This window comes from Sciurus vulgaris, assembly GCF_902686455.1.
Source record: "Sciurus vulgaris genome assembly, chromosome: 2".
Lineage (NCBI taxonomy): Eukaryota > Metazoa > Chordata > Mammalia > Rodentia > Sciuridae > Sciurus > Sciurus vulgaris.
In genome coordinates this window covers 96800008-96822042 of record NC_136462.1, presented here as the reverse complement: position 1 = coordinate 96822042, position 22035 = coordinate 96800008, and the positions used below count along the sequence as shown (strand labels likewise).

Below are 22035 nucleotides of genomic sequence, written 5' to 3'. Positions count from 1 at the left end.
AAAATCAGAGAGGGAAATGCAATTCAGAGATGTATGATTGTTTTCCTTCTATATTAACACCATTGCTGTGTTAGTAAAGTCATTTCATTTGACCAACACAGGTAGATTCATACTAGTAGAGATGTGAACCACCTTAACATTGAACTTTATTACCAAGAAGACTAATTACTAATTTGTTGTAAAAGCTAGAGGCCTCCTTGGTTCAGAGTTACTGGTTTCAGTAGGTCAACTGGCTTTTGATTCCTTCGGTATCTTACAATGTTTGGGATGGTGGGGAGTTTGGAAGAAAATCCCAAGTAATTCTGTATCAAATAATGAACTCCTCAAACACATTTCTTCTTATTTACTTATTTTATTTTCTTTATCCCTTTTGTTCCCCCAGGTGCATATGAAATTTTACTGAGGAATCTGGATAATCAAAGGGCAGATCCAATCCAAAAATGTCCCATTGGTAACTGATTGTGATTCTAAATATGTCAAAATTCTGTTTGCTGATCCTGGAAAAATTCTGATCCCGAACTCCTGGATTAGCTATTACCTACCGAATTTAAGAGTACCAGCAGGAGCCAGAAGGCAACTATGGATTACAGGCTTTATATGTTTGGCATACAATGTATTTAATACATAGGTTACTTACTTTAGAAAGACTATTGAGTGAATTTGTTTGTCAGTAATGTATGTAATTTCAGAAAATGAATGTTAGTTTTTTTATACTTTCTTTTCAATAGAACTCAGAATGCTTTTGTTATAAATCTGCCTGAAATAATGACAAAATGCAATGTTCATTACATGCTGTTTTGAAGGGGTGAGGATTTCTGCCCTGTGTGGAGTGGATGTTTAAGTGCAGCTGTACCTCTCAGGTATGAAATCAGAGCCTGGCCTGATCCCAGACACAGGAAACCTTCCACTGTTATTGTTGACACAAAAGATGGCTATTAGGAATATCTCATATTGCCCCTCTTGTCTGACTGAATATTTTCAAGCCTAGAATAAAGGTTCAACTTTCTAGAATGTATCTCTCTGTTTGTGGACTTTCTCTTACTCAAAGGAAGAAACCAAGTCAGGTACTATATGTATGCCCATGAACTTCTGGAGGCTACATAGCATTGAGGTCATTGTGTTTGAACTTTAAGTTCGTATGATTCTGGTTTGGAAGCTCACCTTGGTCACTTAGTAAACTTACTAAACTTTTTCTAGCAGATTTCTTAATTTTCACAGTGTCTCCCCTTATATAATAGGAACAAGATAGTACTTATTTCAAAGATTTCTTAGGAGAATTAAATGAGAAAGTCCATGTTAAAGATGTTAGCCTGGTGTTGCCTGTCTTTTCAGATCTATTATTATTTTTCTCCCAAGACTCTTGAAATGTTTAGCTATTAGTTCTCACATACCACCCAAAACTCACATTCTTTACATAAACCAATGCTGCTACCTGGTAGCAGAAGCACCTGGTATATGTGATTTCTCTATCAACAGAGAAAGATCTGGGGCTGCGGGACAGTGAGCACACTATACAACACTCAGAATATAAAGTCTGAAATGAGCGTAGTAACCAATCTCAGATTCCAGGTGTTTTGAAGGAAAATTCCTTCCTTCCCTTACTGTCCTTTGCTTTTTTTTTTTTTTTTTTTTCCAGCAGTTATCCACATTGATTTATTCAATAGCTTACCAAAGTAGTAATCCTCTTACTTAGGACACTTAAATTTAAAATTTTTATATATTATTCATTAAACCGCTTATAAAAGTTCACAATGAGACAATAATGAGGGCTGGTATTTCTCCTTGGATTACAATACTTTTTTTTTTTTTTTTTTTACAAGTGGAATCATGTAATTGATTTTCATCCTTTTTGTTTCTGGCTCATTTCACTTAGCATAATGTTTTCAAGTTTCATCCATGTTGTAGCATCCATCAGAATTTTCCTTTTTTTTTCTTAATTAATCTTGTAAATAGACTTTAAGGTTATAGCTCTACGCAGTTAACCTTTTTCTTTGACACTCATGTTACCCTCTTCCCTCAGCTTTCTCTGACATTCTATGTCTCTCCAGTTCTTATTCGTGGTGTTTTTTTATTTGTTTTTGTTTTTATTTTTTACTTTGGTAAAGAGTTGAAAGGACCAGGAGAATGTGCTCTTTTCGGGCAATTTAATCTGGTACAACAGTGTTCTGTGCAGTACAGGTTATGTACTACCCGGTTAGTGCATTATAAACAAGAACTCTTCCTGAAAGCCATCACTTACTGTATGATTCCCACGTAGTTCTCAATCTCTGTCAAGGGAGCTTTCTTCCAGTTTTTTTTATATCCAATCACCAGAGTGTTTGGCTTCATTCTTCCTAAGCCTGAGGCCTAAACAGAGGACATAAACACATGGGCAATCCTACTGCACCGGAAAACTACCACTACAAATGAAAAATAATGTCCAAAGAGCACTGAAGTAATGTTCTGAAGATTCTGAAGATTAGATTACATTTTAGTGCATGTCCTTCATGCCTGTACCCATGCATAAAATAGAAAGATTAGTTCTAAATCATCTCAGCCATAAATGGATTTTAGATGACAGAAATGTAGCTTTTCTAAATTAGCAGTCATTTGCATTTCTTCTGACATACTCATTAAAATGGTTCAATAATTTAAAATCAAGTAAGGGCCAGTTTAACTGTTGGTATGAATATTATAACTTAGTGGTTCAAAGACCATTTCCACCTGTTATATCCATAATGTCATTAGCAATAAAATTCATGTTTGGGAAATTCTTATATACAAGGATCACTGAAACCTCTCATATTATTTATTGAAGAATGACTGTACTTTGTTCCCAAAATCTAATCCTCTTGCACAATGATATCATTAATAGTTACATTCCACATTAGAAATTTCATCCCCCCATTAGATGACAGGATATGGCTCCCAGTTAATCAGATTTAATTTGTCAATATTATGAAGTATCTATTAATTGCAAAGTGATATGTTAGGTGCTGTGAGAGATAATGAAGTATATTCACTGGCATTAAGAAGCTTAGAATAAGATGGAGGAGACAAGGTATATACAAATAATTGTAATATAAGTGCAAATGTAGAAGGGACTCATAAGGAAGCCAAACTTGAATTCCAGCTGAGGAGTCACAGGCAGCTTTGTGGGAGAGGTGGCGTTTGTTCTGAGTCTTGGAGCTTGGTTAGATGCTGACCAGTAAAGATAAGGAGAGCAGTGGGAGTGAAGAAGGCCATTCTGGCATGTGTCGAGAGTCAAAGTAATGACAGTTGGATGTGTTAAAAGAGACAGTAATAAAAGGAAACAGATAGTCATTAAGGGAGGGCCCCTGGAATAAGCTTTGCCTCCAACGCATTGGGTAGACTGCTCTTAGAAATGCACAGAAAGCCCAAGAGTTCCTTGGAGCCATTTTGGCCCTTGGCATGTATACAGCAGTATGGGATATTGTCTTTTAGCTACAGTCTTGGGATATGGTCATTTGCACTGTAACTTAGATACAAAGAAGACTTTATTCAAAATGGTGCAACTGGCAGTGTTTAACTTCAGTGCTACTCTATCTTGCCCTTCTGCCATGACCCCTCTGTACTCCACATTTATTTGAAGAAATTCATGTGAATTTATGCATGCTCATATTTTTTACCATTTATTCTGGACTAATCTAAGAATTCTTTTCCATGCCTGTGTCTTTTGTCTTCCTGCTCTTACTCTATGCCTGTATTCCCATTCCCAGATGAAATATTTTTTTACATTTTACAAATCTTCTGTGGTCACTTTATATTAAATATATAACCTTCCCAAGATATTTAACCAAGAGCTACTGCAAAGTAACTTACTACTCAAAGAGAAATCAGCTTTTGCAACAACACCTATTTCCATGCTTTAGAAGATTAATAATAGATGAAAAGAAAAGAAGCTTATTGTGGATAACAGGCCTTTCAGAAAGAGTTCTCTGCATGTGCAGCTACTTTGCAATTACTCTTTGGGCACATTTGAGTCAGGAATGCATCAAATACCCTTAATCTCCAAAATATTACTGCTTAACAAGTATTTTTTTTCTCTTGCCCACATAAACATCAGAGTTACCTGGATGCACTCCTGAATTCTGACACTCCTAACTATGGCAACTCTGAAAGCCAAACACTTCAATTGGTATACATAGAATTGGGGTTTTTCAATTGAATTAAAGCCAAAATGTTTAGAAAGCCAAGCCCAATACTTGGATTGAGAGTCACTTGAATTGTTTAGGATTTTTTTTTTTTTTTTGCACCCTACACTATAGAGATGGGAACTACAGAAAGATTTTATGTATTTACTACTGAAGAGGTAAAGAAGAAGATGGAAAGGGGAAGAGCGAGGGGGAAAATGTGGATAACTGTAGGCTTTAATGTCGAGCTACAGATATTATTATATTTTATTCAACATTCCGGAAATAATTCAGGAGGATAGGGAGATTTTTCTGCCCTGATCACCATGCTTTCATTTAGTTGAGTCTAGCAGCTGCCCTCACGCCATTTACAAAAAAGAAAAAGAATGCCTGACTTGAGCATTGCAATATGCAGTATGAGATGCAAAAACAGTTTGAAGTTTTAATAGGATCCTGAATATCCTCAACCACCAGAACAAATTTACATTTCAATAAGTATGGGACAGAATGTATGCGGTGGCCAAAGGCAACCTCGTTTTCTGTTTCCAGTGTGTCATTCCTAGTTCACTGTAATAGAACCTCTCTGCTTTTGTTCTAGTTTTGTCTATCCCCAGGAACTCGGAATGAATTCCTTAACCATCTGCATTAATCTCTGATGCTGGGCTGCCTGACTGCAGCCATTCGCTTTAGGAGCTTCATTAACAGGGAGTGCTAATTACCTTTTACCTCTGTGCTCATTCCCTCAGTGCTAGCCTTACCTGAAGGAGACTTCGGACACCGTCTCTGAAGCAGTCTGCTGCCACTGCGGCATAGAAAGCCTTGATTTTGTTCTTTATAAGCCAGGCCTGTTTTTTAGCCATGCCACTGTTCATTTCCTTAACACACAGCTTGCGCGGTCCCTGTACGATACAATGAAATATTGGTTAGCAGCCTTGCTATTGTACATCACACTGCTGTTGTTTTCTAAAGGATAAAAATAACTAGCAATGCCCTTTTGAGTTAAGAAATGGGGAAGAGGGAAAAACACCTCCCTAAATGGAGTTCACGCAGATTCAACCTTTTGGAAAGGACCTGTGTTGCTCACATTCACTCCCCCCCACCCAAAAGTCTAGGCTTATTAATACCTGCTTAATTAACTGAATCCTGCTGAATGAAAGAGAAAGCAGAGGGCATCATGACACATAAGAAAATATTCAAAATGTGATTGAAGATACTCAGGATAAATGCATGATTCAACCTTTGACTCAATAGTGGGAACCACTTTTAGGAACATCAAAGAAATCTCAGCTAGAGCCCAGTTTCAAGAAATGGACAGAGCCCTTGGGAGCCAGACCACGGTAAGCTGCAAATCCTGTCATGAACTGTACATCTTGATAACCTTGTTAGGTTGATGCACTGCTTTTTTTGTGTGGCAAGAATACCCTTGTACCACTTTTCCCTGTATAATGTTGACAGACTTCTACTCGAATATATTCACATTTCCTTCTAACTCAGTGAATGAGTGGGAACAAAAGTTCACTTATCTATGATACAAGAAAAGCAGAAAAGGTCAGAGACAAGGACACTTGTTGTGATGGTAGTGAAGGCATTTCATAATTTCAAGATTTTTAACTAAAATTTTTATTCTTGTTTCTCCTTCCTTAAAGGTCCAAGCTAGCTCTTTTCTTCTTATGCTTCATTTCAATTCAAATGGCATTTCCAATTATCTAACGTGTGCCCGACAGACAAATCTATTATTTTCCCTGGAAATTCTTTCAGTTCATAGAGAGATTTGGTTTTGTTCACATGTCTTGGATTTCATATGAATCACTTGGGATTTTGATGAAGTGCGTCTTGGGTCTAGAATGGGGCTCAAGATTCTGCATTTCTAATTCGGGTCCAGGTCACGTGACTGCTGCTGGTCCTTAAGCCGCACTTGGAGTGACAGTCTTAGAGGAGCTTTGGTGGGAGAGAAAAGGCATGGGGATATATGAAAAAGAGTCCAGGCTTTGTGACCAGACAGAACTGATCTGAAATCAACCTGGCCATGTTGGAGGTAATTGATTATTTCTGCTCTTTGAAATCTTATTCTGGACATGGGGATAAACTCCCTTTTTTCATGGGTTAAGTAGTCATAATAAGGTACCTCCTCTGTCTGAGAGGTGGTAGGTGCTCTTCCAAACTGATTTTTATGATCTTAAATGAGTGTTCACAATCTTACTGGAGCCCCAGACTTAGTGGTAATTCTACCATTGTGTTTGTTCAGTATCAGAACTGAAAGGACTCTGAATCCGGGTTTCAAATTGGTTCCAACATTGACTGACTGATACCTTGGCTGTGTCATTTGTCCCTTCTTGATGTATGTTCCATATTTATGAAAATAAGGTAGCTGCCTAAGTCTTCACTGCTCTGTGTGCCAGCCTTTACCCACATGTTGCTATTGAGCTTTTGAAATGTGCCCAGTTCGCATTGAGACATATTGGAAGTTTAAAATACATACTGGATTTTGAAGCCTTGGTACAAAAACAGAATGTAAAATATCTCAAAATTTCTATGTTGGTTGCATATTGGAATAATATTTTGGATGTACTGGGGTTAAATAAAGTAAATTATTAAAAATAACTTTAACCATTTCTTTTTACCTTTTCCATTGGCCACTAGAAAAATTTGAGTAACACAATGTGTCACATATTATATTTCTTTCTTTTTCTGGTGGGAGAGCAGGAACCAGAGATTGAACGCAGGGGTACTTTACTGCTGAGCTACATCTCCAGTCCTTTTTATATTTTATTTAGATCTCAACAAATTGCTGAGGGTCTTGCTATGTTGCCCAGGTTGACCTCAAACTTCCAATCCTCCTGCTTCAGCATCCTGTGTTACTGGGATTACAGGCGTGTACCACTGTGCCCAGTCAATATTCTGTTTCTATTGGATTAATCTTTATGTGCTTAATTATTTTCCAGAATATTTTCTAGAACCTACCAACTTTCTAATTATTGTCTTACATTAAAGTTAAAAAACAAAAACCTTCTAGGAAGATAAAAAAGGGCAGAGGCACAGGAAGGATAGTTACTGAACCAGAAGACCTAGACTAAAGAAAGGTACGTCATTACAGATCAAGTTTAGCTCAGGTCTCCAGACTGTTGATACGTTTTGAACCACTAGTCCTTTCTTGGGCATTCTAGACTCCACCTGCCACAAATGAAAGAAGGAATATTTTACTGAAGGAAGTTCAACAGTAACAACAGCCATTAGAGTGAAGAATAACCAATAGCTTAGAAAGAAGTTGGGCCATGAGGATATTGAGTGGTACCACAATGACTCTGAACCCCTGGGGAAAATGGCATTTATTTAAATAAATACAGTCTAACGTATGTCTGTTAATATTATAAAAATCTAGATTAAACATTAATTGTGACAGAAAGATTTATTTTAATGACTAAATTTCCCATACTGAGAAGTCATAAAAATATTTCATGCAGAATCTCTTTTTGCTAAAAGCGATTATAATATCTTCGTCGCACACTTACTAATGTGAAGCAAGGCTGCAGTGCAAATATAGTAAGGATAAAACAAACTAACAACTAGGGAAGACACACTGGAATACAATTATTCATCTTTCAAATATGTCATACTCCCCCGAATGGATTTTACCACCCAATTAATGTGTTACAGAGATTAGCTGCAGTCAGCATAGAAAATATGAGCATATAAATTAATTCAGGATTTGAACAAATAACTTTTAAAATGTTGCATATATTATAACTTGGACAATGATTTGGAAAGGGGTAAAGAATTTCTAATTATTTAGTCTGGAGAAGAAGCTGATGTGACACTGCTTCAAATAAGTGAATATTATAAAAAAGAGTTTTGCAAAGGAGTTCCAACACCATTAGGATCATATAGAGGAATGCAGGCCAAGTGCAATGTTCTCTCCAACTTTTATTTTTTAAAACATTGAGAGTCTTATTTGTCTGTCTTTGTTGTCATTGTTTCTCTGGTTGGAACTGTGAAAAAGAGATTTTTTTTCCCTTTCTGATTTGGTCCATTTTTCATCTCACCATGCATCCTAGTGCCCATTCATAGGTCATTTCATTCTTTCTGTATTTGGTCATGTCACTATTTTATTAACATCATGACAGAGATTCACTGACAAAAGGAGAACAGATGCATCTCAAAAGAATGCATTTTCTTCTTGGTGGGCGTAAAGGTTGTGATTAGGAGGAGATTGAAAACAGAAGAAAAAACAAGAATTTCAGTTTCCCCAGGGTTATCTAGGCTCCAATTGTCCTCCATTATGCCATAGAGTGAGGAGATGGTTGTTGTCTGAGTTTTCTTGAGATCTTCTCAAAGAGAAAATTCAAAAGAGAGCTTTAGATTTTATTAAGGTATTTTCTAATTTTCAGAAAAAGAAAAAGAGAAAGGGTAATAGGGGAAGTTGAACATTAAGAGGGGGTCTACTTGAGGAAGCTCATCAAAAACCACCTGTTTTCTCCTTCACAGTGGCAAGAGAGGACAATTAAAGTTAAAGAAGTATTCAAGAGGGTGGAAAATAGGAATCAAAATAGATTTGCATCCTTTCAGACATGGTGAAATAAAGAGAAAAATATCTACAAAACTCAGATAACGTTGCTAATGGAGACAGAGAACCACAGGTCTAACTGATCATAAAGGGTACTTTAGTTTGATCTGTACTGGTTTGTTTCATTTTAAAAGTGAGTGGAAGCATCTAGGACAAAAGTGTTAACCATTCTTAAGTAGGAGAGGTGGAATGGCTCTCTGTAATTTTATGTTCTTGAACCATATAACCTTGCTGGTATAAATTTTTTTTTTTTTTTTTTTTTTTTTTTTTTTTTTTTTTTGCGGTGCTGGGGATTGAACCCAGGGCCTTGTGCTTACAAGGCAAGCACTCTACCAACTGAGCTATCTCCCCAGCCCGGTATTTACAGTTTTGATCAACAAAAATGTAAATTTTATGTGATTCAATCTGTCATTTTTCTTAATAGTTTAAAATAAAAAACAGAAGCAATTTTGAGCAAAAATCTTTATTTTTCAGCCACCAGCACAACACAGTGTACATGGTTAAAAAAAAAAAAAATGCTGTAATAGACTCAAAAGTCCTCTGCCATTTTAAGACAGACACATAGAAAAGAGTAACTGGTATATTTTTTGGCAAGAGTGGTTTTATCTAACTTGCATTTCAATCCAGAGCAACTGAATCAACTTTCACTCTTCACTGTTTCTTATTTGTTGTTCTTTCAAAAGAGCATTGTCTTTTGATGTACAACTGAAAGGTATATGAGTGAAAGACTGCTGACCTCTGCCATGTGATGTCTTCTCACATAGGACAGTGAAGTGGGAGCTGATTCCACATGATTTTAGGACTGAGCACAGTGTACCAGAGAGGTTAAGGGGATAGAAACTCAAACTAAGTTATCTGCAGTAATTGGCTGTAGTATCTCTTTATCCACCATGAATGACATAAGCAAGGAAACTAATTGGCGAAGAAAGACAGTGCTTACGTTTGTCATGGTACATAGGGTGGAATTGATGGAGGTCAGATTTGCAACTCCTAACACTTACCTCTTGCTGAGCCCACTGAACTTCGCTGTGCTCAGAACTGTGAGTTGATACTAGAAGGTGAGTCCTACTCCCTCTTATCACCATTTCCACGGTGATAGGAATGAGGTACGAAAGAACAAAATTACACACATGTTGGAAAGAAAGCCTCTTGGGGTTGGAATATGTCACTGATTTGTTATACATACTTGAAATGAGAAGACCAGACAATGTTTTTAAATATTCCAAAATGGATTTCTTAAAAAGGATCATCAAGATTGTTTTGATGAAGGGTCCTTTATCTGAAATTGTAAGGCTGAGTAAGGAAAAAGCAAGAAGATGGAGAAAGAGGCTTCAGTGGGTGAGTGTAAGAGTTACTTGGATAATTGGTGCCCAGAAAAAAGTTTAGTTCTTTCTATTTCATTTTTGGCAACTTCAAGGGCTATGATTTCTAGGTCTTCAAAAATGCCATAGTTAGCCAGTATGGTGGTGCATGCCTTTAATGCTAGCTACTCAGGAAGCTGAGGCAGGAAGATTACAAGTTCAAGAGCAGCCTGGGCAATTCAGTGAGACCCTGTCTTAAAAACTAAAATAAACACCTTGCGTGGTGGCACACACCTGCAATCCCAGTGGCCCAGGAGTCTGAAGCAGGAGAATCTCAAGTTCAAAGTTAACCTCAGCAAATTAGCGAGAATCTTGTCTCAAAATAAAAAAATAAAGAGGACTGGGGATGTAGCTCAGTGGTTAAGTTCCTTGGATTCAATCCCTGGTATCAAAAATTAAATTAAATTAAACATAAAAAGTGAACTGGGCATGTAAACTGGGCATAGAGTGCTTGCCTGGCATGTGTGAGGCCCTGGGTTCGATTCCCAGTATCTCAGAAGAGGACAAAACAGCCTTGGTTTCAGGAAATGGCAGCTATGACCAGAAGCTCTTATCTACCCACCAACACCAAAATGCCAGTGAGTTGTGGGTCTTACTCCTTTTTGTAGTATGAGCACTTTGAGCAAGGCTTTAATGGCTGAAGGTCACAGAGCAGTGGAGCAGAGCTAGCTGTCCCACGTCTGGTGGGAGCACATATCTCAATGTTCCATCATGACCAAATAGCTGGATACTCCAAAAGCTCAAAAACCAGTGCCTGGACCTGGTTTTTCTAAGAGAGGATTCTTTAGGTCTTTGTTTTTGCCATATATTTCTGGAATGGAAATGGCAGCCAGAGTATTTCAAACATAATGATCATGACAATAGCACGATGGATAATAATAAAACTAAAGTTAAATGAGCATTTACTATTTGACAGACACCAAACTGAGTACTTGAAAGCTTACCTTATATGATTCTCATAGTAACCTTACAATATAGAGGGTATTTTTTTTTTTTTTTAACAGAAAATTGAGTCAGAGTGACTAAATTATGTGCCTAGAGGACCTACAGCTAATAGGTGGCAAAACAGTGATTCAGAACTCGGCTGTTAGTCACAAAAGCCCAGGAGTACCAACTTCCTAATGTTAAAAACAAAACTGTTATTCTCTTATCATTACTACTTAACATTTTCCACAAGGTTGGCCTAGCCATCAACCAAAGCACATGCACTTGAAAAAAAAAATTCTGATGGTATGCTGACTCCCCCCATATCCCCTTCCATCTGTTTCTTTGCAAAAATGATTGACAGCTAGAGTCTAAAAATGCTGACAGCATCTGCAACCACAGGAGTTCATAGAAAGTAACTAACTGGAAAGTCATTAACTGATGCAGTAACTATTTTCTGTCCCCAAGAGAACTGCAACACCTTGGAGCAAGACTCTTGGGCCCTACATGGAGATACCAACACATTAATGTATAATGTCACCTATATTCATGCCAAACAGCGAAGGTCACAGACTTAGGTATTTACTTCAAATGAAATGATATTCCAGCCTCATGCTCCTTTATTACAGTTAAAGCAGCAAAGGGTTAATTAAAAGCAATATCTCGTCTCTGTAGAAGACCCTTTCTCCCTTGCCAATATATGACTGTTTATACTCCCAGTTCATTTCTCTAGTCCTGAAGATACTTTATTGCCTGCTAAACTAAATTTTCTCTAAATTGCTAGAGAAGAAAAACACCTCAAACTGCTTATTCCATCAAAACCAGCTCCTATATTATATTGGCCAAAATGAAATCCACTAATCCAGGGCACCAAAGTTGATAATATGAGAGAAGGGTTCTTGATAAGCTTTTTAAAAATCCTCTGGAGTCATAGCTGGCTGTTAACTTAACCTGTCAATCTTATGTATTCAGTAGGATTCTCTCCACCCACTATAGGATAATTGCATTTAGTTATATTGTTTGAGTTACTGTCATATAAGCACAGAGAGGAAGGAGAATATGACCAACTCATCTCATATAGCGTTTAGAATATTGCCAAGTGTAAAAAGAGGCTTAAGTGCTGCTCGTGGTGACATGTGGTAAACTAGCCCCTGCATCATCACAGAGCTGACTGGCCCCAGGGTCACACAGCCTCCTGATGGCCTATTCTTTGTCTGACACTGGAAATGTAAGTAGTGGTACCTGAGTCTAACAGTGCTCCCAAGTACGCAGGTCTGCTGAGGTCTTCTCCACATCGCGTAATGCAGAGCACACTCAGGGACCTGGGCTGATGTCCTGATGCTGCCACTGTCTTGTCATGTGACTCAGTGCAATAATTTAATTTTTTTGAATCTCACTTTCCCAACCAGTAAATTGAGAACAGAGCTTCGTTTCTTTTTTGCCTTATTAGGCTGTCATGTGAATCAAACAAGAAAAACTAGGAAAATGCTTTGAAGAATAGGTAAGCACTTAAGTACTATAAAAATACATCAGTAGATGAGGATTTTTAGCAGTGTGTGTGTGTGTGTGTGTGTGTGTGTGAGAGAGAGAGAGAGAGAGAGAGAGAGAGAGAGAGAGAGAGAGAAAGAAGGAATTATATGAGAATACTAGAAGTGGGCTAGTTTGGAGGATTTAGACTTTGTTTTTTATCCTGGGGATTGAACCCAGGGCCTTCCACATGCTTGGCAAATGCTCTACCACTGAGCTACAGCCCCAGCTGCACACATTATTATTTTTAATCATTATTTTAATGCTTTCTCCCCACTCGAGATTAATTATGGTTAAAAATTTAGCAACTATTTGAATACTTCCAAAGAAAATCACCTATTAATTACTATTTGTCTACCACATACTCCCTGAACAAAAAGTAATTCATTCAGCTGTGACTGTTTATCTAAGGAATGGAAAACTTGTTTTAATTCCCTAGAGACCCGTGGTGTCATCAGATTCATCCAAATATTTCATCTAAATTCCATGTGCTGTCATTTAAGGCCATTATGTCTGGTTCTCTCCTCATCAGTTAGTCTATATAATAGTGCTCTCTCTGGCTCTTTCCATCCTTTCTCATTTTCGATGGACAGTTATCACCCCAAATGCTTTCATTTTATTTCCAAGCCAGGTCTGTTTTTCTTGACTCAAAGGCCATTCTTTGGAAATATTTATCACTTTTAGTTGGTCTCCTATGAAATCAGAAATACATTTCATCTACCCGTTAAAATTCAGGATCACGGGCTCTTGTTCGTCCTTGATCTATGAATCAAGGAAGAGGGCTCTTGTGCAGAGTTTTCTGTTATTTTCCTGTCACTGCACACACCTTCCCTGCTCGCCTAAATAACCCAAGGTGAGTAGGGAGGTAAAAGCACTTTCCTTGATGGAAGGTCTCTTACCACAAAGACTTCACAGCAGATACAAAGGCCACTGTTCTTGGTAAAGGCATGAGTTATGTCCAAGAGAGCAGGTCTTGTCATAGGTCCCCCTGTTAGAACAATGCACTGGGGCCTGAAAGTAAAGAAGAGAAGATATGTGAGTTGGCCATCACTGGAAGCCCCTGAGAACAGAAACACTCCACTGGAAACATCCGGTACAAAGGCTTAGAAAAACTCAACTGTCTCTCCCCTAACTATTTCTTGGGTTTCCCATCAGAATTCTTGAATCACACTATCTGTCTACCTTATCATCTTTGTATTCATAGTCCAGTCAGTCAAGGCAAAGGTATGAAGTAGGGAAAAGGCAGTTTTGGGCCCACCTGCCCTTTATCCTCTGGATACTGCCCTACCCCAAATCTCAACAAAACCTGTCCCTCTCCAGTCATTATTCAAGCTTCTCTCCTTCATCTGTCCTGCCGGCTTGTGCTTGGAGGTTCCATTCAAAATAAGATATAACTCAAGAGCCCAAGTGTCTCTGAAGAGAATTCAGTAAGTTTAAGCTGAGTGGAGATAATACCAATAATTAAGATGTGTCTCTGAAATCACGTCATTTAGGCCACTTTTCCATCTCCATGCCTGGAAGGTGACACTTGGCACCTTGGAGGGCTATTGTTTGGGGTAGGCATGACCCAGTGTGGAAGGAAGAAGCACTCATTCACAGGAAGTGCTACTGTGAAAGTGTGGCAGTACTGTTGCTCATTTTTAGAACATACTCACACAGCTTTTAACTACCCTATTCTTCCACAAAGGAAAAGATTCTTCTGATGTGGAACACACCAGGATACCTGAGAAGCCAACTTTACCTGAAATTTTTCACATGGTCTTCCACTGTGGTTAATTCCAGAGCATTGTCTAAAGCACTCACGTAGGAAAGAGCCTGTGTAGAGGAGCCCCAGTTCACATCTGTGGACCAAGGAGGAAATTGGCACACAAAAAGTTGTTATAAGCCATTCCCTTCTATAATTTTCCCTGGCTATGCAAGCAGTGATCTGTGCCCAAATTAGAAAAAAATGCAACAGTGTTTCCTAGAAAGAGCTTTGTGTCCTTCCATGACACCATGTGAATCCTCAGAAGCAGGGCTTTTTTTCCAGCTAAGGATCAGCCTGTAAAGCTGCAGTCCCAGAAATCTTGCCTGGTGGAAGAGGCGTGCAATAACCACATTGCAGGCAGAAGAATTTGGAAAAATGGTCAGCCCTGATTCAGTTCAAGAGGTCTTCACAAATTCTTAAACTGAAAGCAATTTCAGTTACACAGATAGTGTGCAATCATCTTTAGATTGTGAATAGTTAAAATGAGCAGCTCAGGGATTGGTACTTCTAGATGTCCATAAATATGATCAAGGCTCTTTAGCCAGCATTCGAGTTTGAACTTTTAGAACCTAATCATAAGGGAAGTCAGTACTACCATCCCTTTCCTTCCTTCCTTCCTTCCTTCCTTCCTTCCTTCCTTCCTTCCTTCCTTCCTTCCTTCCTTCCTTCCTTCCTTTCTTTTTTTTAAACAAATTTAAATATTAATGGACCCTTTAATAGAATAGGAATGCATAGCCCACTCCAAGACTGATGGATCTATTGTCTCCACTCTTGCTCTGAAGCGTCAGAAAGTGAATTGGAGTTGATTAACTGGAGGTAAAACCAGGTTAACATAGATCAATATTGACAATGCACTTGGCATTAAGCATATCTTAGACAATTCATCTTTATAGGAATAAAACCCCCATTAGTCAAATGAACATTTATATCTAAAAAATGAAACTTGAACCATACCTCACACCATATACAGAAATTAGCTCCAAGGGGATAGTAGACCTTAATGGAATTACCAAAGCATTAAAACTTGTAGAAGTTTGTGACCTTGGATTAGGGGAAGATATCTTAACTCAGGAGCAAAATGCTAAACCATAAAAATAAAAAAAGGAAAGATGACCAAGACTTCATAAAAATTAAGAACTTCTGTTATTCAAAACAAACTATAAGGAAAATAAAAATAGAAGCCACAAAACTGGAGAAGATATTTGTAAAACACATACTGCAAAAGGATATGTACCCAAAATATATAAAGAACTGTCACGCTAGGCATGGGGGCACCCATCTACAAATCCAGCCACTTGATTCAGGAGGCTAAGACAAAAGGCTTGCAAGTTTAAGGACAGCCTTAGGAACTTAGGGAGACCCTTGGCAATTTAGTGAGACCCTTCTCAGGATTAAAAAAAAAAAAAGAGAGGACTGGGGATATATTTCAATGGTCAAGCCCTCCTGGTTTTCATCCCTAGTAGAAAAAACTAAAAACAAAAATCTCTCACAATTGAATAAGAAAACAATTAAAAAAAAAAAAAGAGCAAAAGATTGAAATAGACACTTAGCTAAAGAAGATATATGGATGGGAAATGAGATGTTCAACATCATTAGTCACTGAGAAAAGTAAATAAAACCACAATGAGATAGCACTATACATCTATTAGAATGGCTTTTAAAAAAAAAAAACCAACTGACAATTCTAGACAATGACAAAGACGTGAAGCAACTAACTAGGACTCATTCATTGCTGGTAGAAACAGAAAATGATACTGCCGTTAAGGACAAAAATTTGACAGTTTCTTTTTAGAGTTATGTATATACTTACTATATAAACAGAAATCCAAATCCTATTTTCTCAAGTAAAATCAAAATGTAGGTCCATATGAAGACTTGTGTATGAATGTTTACAGCACATTTATATATAACTGCCCTAAACTGAAAATAACCTAGATGCCCATTGACTGGTGAATAGATTTTTTAAAAATGTTGTGATATATTCATAATAGGATGCTGCTCAACAATACAAAAAAACAGACCTGCAACAACATGGATGAATCCAGAAGGATTATGCTAAATGAAAGGAGCACACGTACAGGCTACATACTATATGGTTCTATTTATATGATTTTTCTGGAAAAGATAAAGCTATAGCATCCAGAAATTAGAAAAGCAGTTGCCAGGGACAAGTTCCAGGGAAAGGAGATTGAAGACACAGGGGTGTGAGGGAACCTTAGGGATGTCTTCCATCTTGATTATGATGGTAGGTACAGGACTGTGTAAGTCGGTTGAAACTTGTGGAATGTACATCAGAAAGGGATGAACAACTATCATATGTAAATTATATCTGATGTTAAAAATATATGAAGTAAAGAAAAACAAACAAATCCATCCAAAGTTGTTTATACAATCGCCACCTCACTGGCAAGTGAGTAAAAGGGAATTCTATGGTGGTCTGGGGCCTCTAGGTACACCCTGTTCCCTAATCACTTCCCACTTCAGTCCAACCTTTTCACTGGCTTTAAAGTCAACATCCAAAGTTTAGGTCCAGTTATGCTTCTCCAACTAATACCCATGCATCTTTCTGCTGCTCTCCATATCCTGATTTTTTGGCAGGCCATATAAGTTTCTTATTTCCTTTGTCCCAGTCCACCCCTCCCACTTCATCTCACACCCCTTCTCCTTAGTACTAAACAAATCTGCATGTTAAGGTCTTGGGGCTTCCCAAACACAACACCAGCTTATATGTGTCTTAACTTCACTCATGCTGTCCTTCTGCCTAGAATCTCACTCCCTGATTTACCCCATTAACCATCTCTTAGTTGCTTGTTGTTTTCTTTTATGACCTAATTTATTTGTTCACTCAACAAATACTTATTAAGTTTATACAGAGTACATGACCCTGGGAACACAAGCCATGAACCCTGAAATTTTCTTGGACAACTCTAATCAAGGAAATGACTCCCTCCCTCCCCTTTTCTTAGCAATTTGTTCATCTTATTCTCATGGTGCTTACTATATTATATCATAATTAATCATTTGAGTGTGATTCTGTGGAAAGGGCTTCTATTTCATTTAGGACATAGAAGGAGAAAGTGCTATAATGGAAAGCTTCTGAGATTTGGGATCATACTCTGATTAAGATGTCAGCTCCATCACATCCTGACCATTACCTTGGCAACTGGTCAACTCTGAATTCCAGTTTCTTTGTCTGTAAAATGAGACTAATACCCAATGTACAACACTATCAAGAGGATTACATGAGTACACAACATAGTCATTGCCATTCCTACATTGCCTTATGTTATTACCATCCACCTCAAACATGACACATGACACACCTAAGCTGTGTAATAAATGCCGAAATGCTGAAGTGGGTAAGAGGGAGATTTGGAAACCCCATCCTGGACAGTCCTTATCTTACCTGGCTTCTTATATGTCACATAGATATAGAGGAATAACTCAATGACATAGGTGATGACAGCTGCCCACCAGTTAATGACAAACATGACGGCACAACACAAAATAGCTCCAAAAAGAGACACCCACATGTTGTAAATCCCATATGCAGGTCTCCATCCTGAAAGAAAAAAAATCCACAAGTTTTTCACACCACTGCTAACATGCTACTGAATTTTATAAGAATGTAGGCAATGTATCTTTTCCTGGTTCAAAGAATCAGAACTTTTGGTTTCATTTTCTAGTTCTGTTATTATTTATTTATTTATTTATTTATTTATTTATTTATTTATTTCCTGTGATCTTGGGTCCCTGGCCTATGAAAGTGGTGGTTATACCAAACAGAACGCTGTAAAATTTGGGAAATATTAAACATTTGGAAAATTTACACTCATAGACCCCTCCATACTTCCTGTATACCCCACTTGTGCTTCCCAAACCTTGGGCTTCTAAAATCTAAGCCATTGGGGGTTGAAAGGAGTCTGGAGGAATGAAAAGAGTGGGGTCTAACAGGTGGGAGGAGGAACTTCCTGGTTATCCAGGAGAGAGATTAAGACATTCAGCTTTTGCACCTGACTATTCTTAGTCAGCAGGAGTCAATCTGCTTGACTTCCTGGCAGCTCTCCCATTACCCTAAGAGGATAGACTTGCCCTTTCAGAAACAATAATCCATGGAAAAAAGAGGAAGAGGTTTTCTAGCTATGACTTCTTAAACCAAATACATTAGTATATCACACATTTTGTAAGGAAAATATTTCTCACAGTTTCTAAATACATAGGTTTCCATGTATTAGTTCTCTGAAATGGAAGAAGCCAGGAGACAGTATGGTCAGGGATGGGGAAACTCTGATTTGGAGGGCACATTTGGTCTATGGATGAAGTACATTTTACTTTTGGAGTTGCCAAAACACAACACAACTGTAAAAGTCTCCAGAAGCAATTTTCTAAATAACCACAAGATGGAAATAGCACCTCAAAAACATCATTGAACATTCTGAGTCTGTCTTTTCTGTGTGTGTGTGTGTGTGTGTGTGTTTTAAAGAGAATGAAAGAAAAATAAGGAGGGAGAGAGGGACAAGAAGAGAAGGAGAGGAAGAAGGAGGGAGGGAGGTAGAGAGAAAGAGATTGACTTATTTTCTGAGTTTGTGTGTCTGTTTCCTATACTTTTTTTTTTTTTTTCCTCTTTCTCTTTTTCTCCCTTCCTCCTTTTCCCTCGTTTTCCTACCAACCTGTATATCTCTGCCTTGTTTTTCAAAAATGGCTGTAACATGGCATGGAGTCATACAATTCTTTGTGTTAAACGAATATAACAAAACTAAACCAAAGGTCTTCTACAGCTCCCGTCACCCAATAGACTTGGGTGGATAAAGGTTCCCTTTCCATTTATCTTTCATTTTCTTTCCAGTGGGTTTTCCAAAGGTTTGGGAAGGCAGCAGTCTCTCAGGCAGTCTTTAATATGTTTGACAAAGTCTACATGGTGAGGAACTTTTTAAGGGTTGATGTTGACAAGACTTTATTCTGGAGGAAAGGCAGAAGATCTCTATTGGCCAGTTGAAGCAAAAAAGAGATGAGGGATGACTGCACAGGGGTAAGTTCTTTGGTATGAAATTCTGAAAGACTTTAAACCCAGTCCCAAAATGCACTGACGCTGCTGGCATCAACATGAGGGGCTCAACGTGAATCTGCATCGCCTGTGCTCAGCAGGTAATTATGGGAGCTACTCATCCTTCTCTTCTGCACCATGGGCAGGAAACAAATTGATAGTAAGGAAGTCTCAAATATATACATTTATTCCACTTCTGTGGTCACTTTCACCCTGGAAATAAATAGTGGTGTTTTTCTACTGCTGAAATAAATGTGGTTTCTCTTGCAATGAATAATTTATTGCCACAGGAGAAAATTGACTTTACGGTTGGTCAAAAAGGCCATTGCTCAAATGATTCTTTTTCTATTTCAGAAGCCATCCCCCAACTCACCAAAATAAAGTGGATTACGCTGCCCACTAGGATATAAGAAAACATATAAACACAGATTGAGAACTTTTCACCAACTTATTTCATTTTATTGAGACAAACTAACTGTTTGCTTAAGCTTATTCTAGTTTTGAAATGTCAGCTTACCTGGAGATTTAGCATAAGAGGCATGAAAGCAGGAGAAGTTAATAAGTGCATATGAAGCCAGGAAAAAGTTGGAGATGATGGGAGCAATGGTGTTCAGTTCGGCTGTAAGAGAAGCAGAATCAAACATGTACGTTGAGTGATGAGATCGGGGCTGAACAGCTGTTGTAGCCTGGAAGCCTGACTTTATTTGGAAATTGAAAATATAGCTAGCATCTGTCAAAATGTAAAAAGTTAGTGATTTTTCTTTGGGGTGTCATCTACACTCTTAACCATGATTTCCATAAAGTGAGAATCAAGAAAAACTACCAATCAGAAAATAGACAATCAAGATTTCTACCTAGAAGATTTGGGGACTGAGCATATTCTATTTTGGAGGCACCAACAAATCCCATGTTTTTTGTCTGCCATATAAATAACCAAAAGGCTCTGCAAGGTGACAGATCAATTGAAAACCAGTGCACTAGAAACTACCAAGTGGAAATCTTTCTGCATATTCCAGGATGCTTTCTATGACTTTCAGGACTCCTGTGACTGTTTCTTACTTTTCTACATCTTTAAAAGTACTTTGACCTCAGTGGCTAAATATATGGTATGATTTAATGCTAACCAGATTGTTTACTGTATGACACAAGAAAAGAGGGACTTCCTCATTCATCTGAAATTCAGGTATCTATAAGCCTCAGTGATGCCAGCGTAGGTGGCTGCTGAGTATGACTCTAGAACACAGAAACCCAGTTGGGAAATATGCAAAAAATGCTGCCATAAAATCTGTGTGTGGAGCTAATCCATGTTTTTCTGAAAGAGTGATTTTAAAGGACAGCATTTAATTTATACACTAGTGTTTAAACTTTGGAGAGAATCATTTAAATGCAGCACCGTGTAATCATTTGAGGCCTTAAAGGTCCCATTACATACTTGGAACATCTCTAGAGATACATAATCATTTTAACTTAATTTTTAAATAATCTAACTGAGAGTTATATATTGCTCTCCTCAACCTCATAGAGATCTTAGGAGGATCCATGAACAACAGCTGCTCCCCGAGTTTCACAGGTCATGATGAGGAACACACATTGTTTGGCACCACAGTGCTGAGGAAGGTGCTGCCACCTGTGTGGCTCCCATCTGAACTTTGCCTTTTGCCTCCTTTCCTCCTGAGTGCTCAGCAGCAAAGGGAGGCCTTGGGGAGTATTGAGGGATTTGCAAGCAATCGTTGATGAACACACCTTTCGAGCTCAGAGTTGCTTCTTTATTGTTGGAGGAGAGGAAGTCAAGAGTATAGTCTAGTTAAGTGGTTCTCAAGTACTAATGGCCTATAAGTCTTTTGAGAAGCTTGTGAAAAATGCAGATTTTTTATCCTCAGAGACTCTGGCTCATTAACTGTGGAGTTGGGTCTGAAAAATCTGCGGGTTCACAAACATCCTGGTGATTCTAAGTAGTTCGCAAATGAACCCTATTTTGATAAATACTGACATAGACAATTCAGCTCTGCTGTCAGGTTGGGAGCTATGGCAGCTGAAGGAAACTCTGAAGTGAGACAATATCAGGCAGTTAGGAGGACGGATTCAGTTGCGTTTGGTCGGATGGGTTTCTGACATTCACATTCAAAAAACAGATAAAGTCCAGAGTTTAGCTCAAGTTTCCCAAAGGCCTTCTACACACAAGGATTTCTCATTTTCTTCTTAGATTCCAACATTCCCAAATGGGATCTTAAACATAAAGTAGGTAATTTCTCAAACTGAAAGGTAAATTCTGAGTAATCAGAAGAGTTCTTTGGCTTTCAGTAAGAACAAGAAAACTACAAACCAATAAGAATAAACGCCATGGCTATCACAAAAGTGAGAAAATATCCTCTCAGGGGCTCATTGTTTTTCCCATATCCCTTTGCAAAGAATTGCAGGCCTTTGAAGATGTTGTCCTTGCACAGAGCCTAATGGAAGAGAAGGAGAAATTTGTCACTTATATCTATGCACAGTCATTTTCTCTAGGTGATTCAAACAAGAAGATTTGGAGAAAGATTAAGTGATACACAACATGAGGCACGAGTTAACACTGCAGTTTGTCATTCTTTATATTATTTGAATCGATCTTGACTATGTGGCAGACATAGCACTTGAGCCAGATGCAAACATTAACTGTTTCAGAAAATGATGGAAAATGATTGCCACCGAGAACAAATATTTCAGCTTGATCCACATGCAGTGGAAGCAGCAATAGGGAG

At 38.1% G+C, this 22035-nt stretch overlaps 1 protein-coding gene across 3 annotated transcripts in view; it reads right to left on the bottom strand.

Annotated features, from left to right (window-relative positions):
* Positions 1–22035, bottom strand: part of SLC12A1 (solute carrier family 12 member 1) — an 82309-nt gene that overhangs the window by 25467 nt on the left and 34807 nt on the right. For all 3 annotated transcript variants that reach the window (XM_079126143.1, XM_079126141.1, XM_079126142.1), the window contains exons 13-19: positions 21621–21744; positions 19815–19916; positions 17660–17815; positions 14248–14347; positions 13406–13517; positions 4892–5032; positions 2240–2346 (exon numbers count right to left, since the gene is read on the bottom strand). In XM_079126143.1, coding sequence (XP_078982269.1) covers positions 2240–2346; positions 4892–5032; positions 13406–13517; positions 14248–14347; positions 17660–17815; positions 19815–19916; positions 21621–21744 — 842 coding nt within the window. The remainder of the gene's footprint in view (positions 1–2239; positions 2347–4891; positions 5033–13405; positions 13518–14247; positions 14348–17659; positions 17816–19814; positions 19917–21620; positions 21745–22035) is intronic.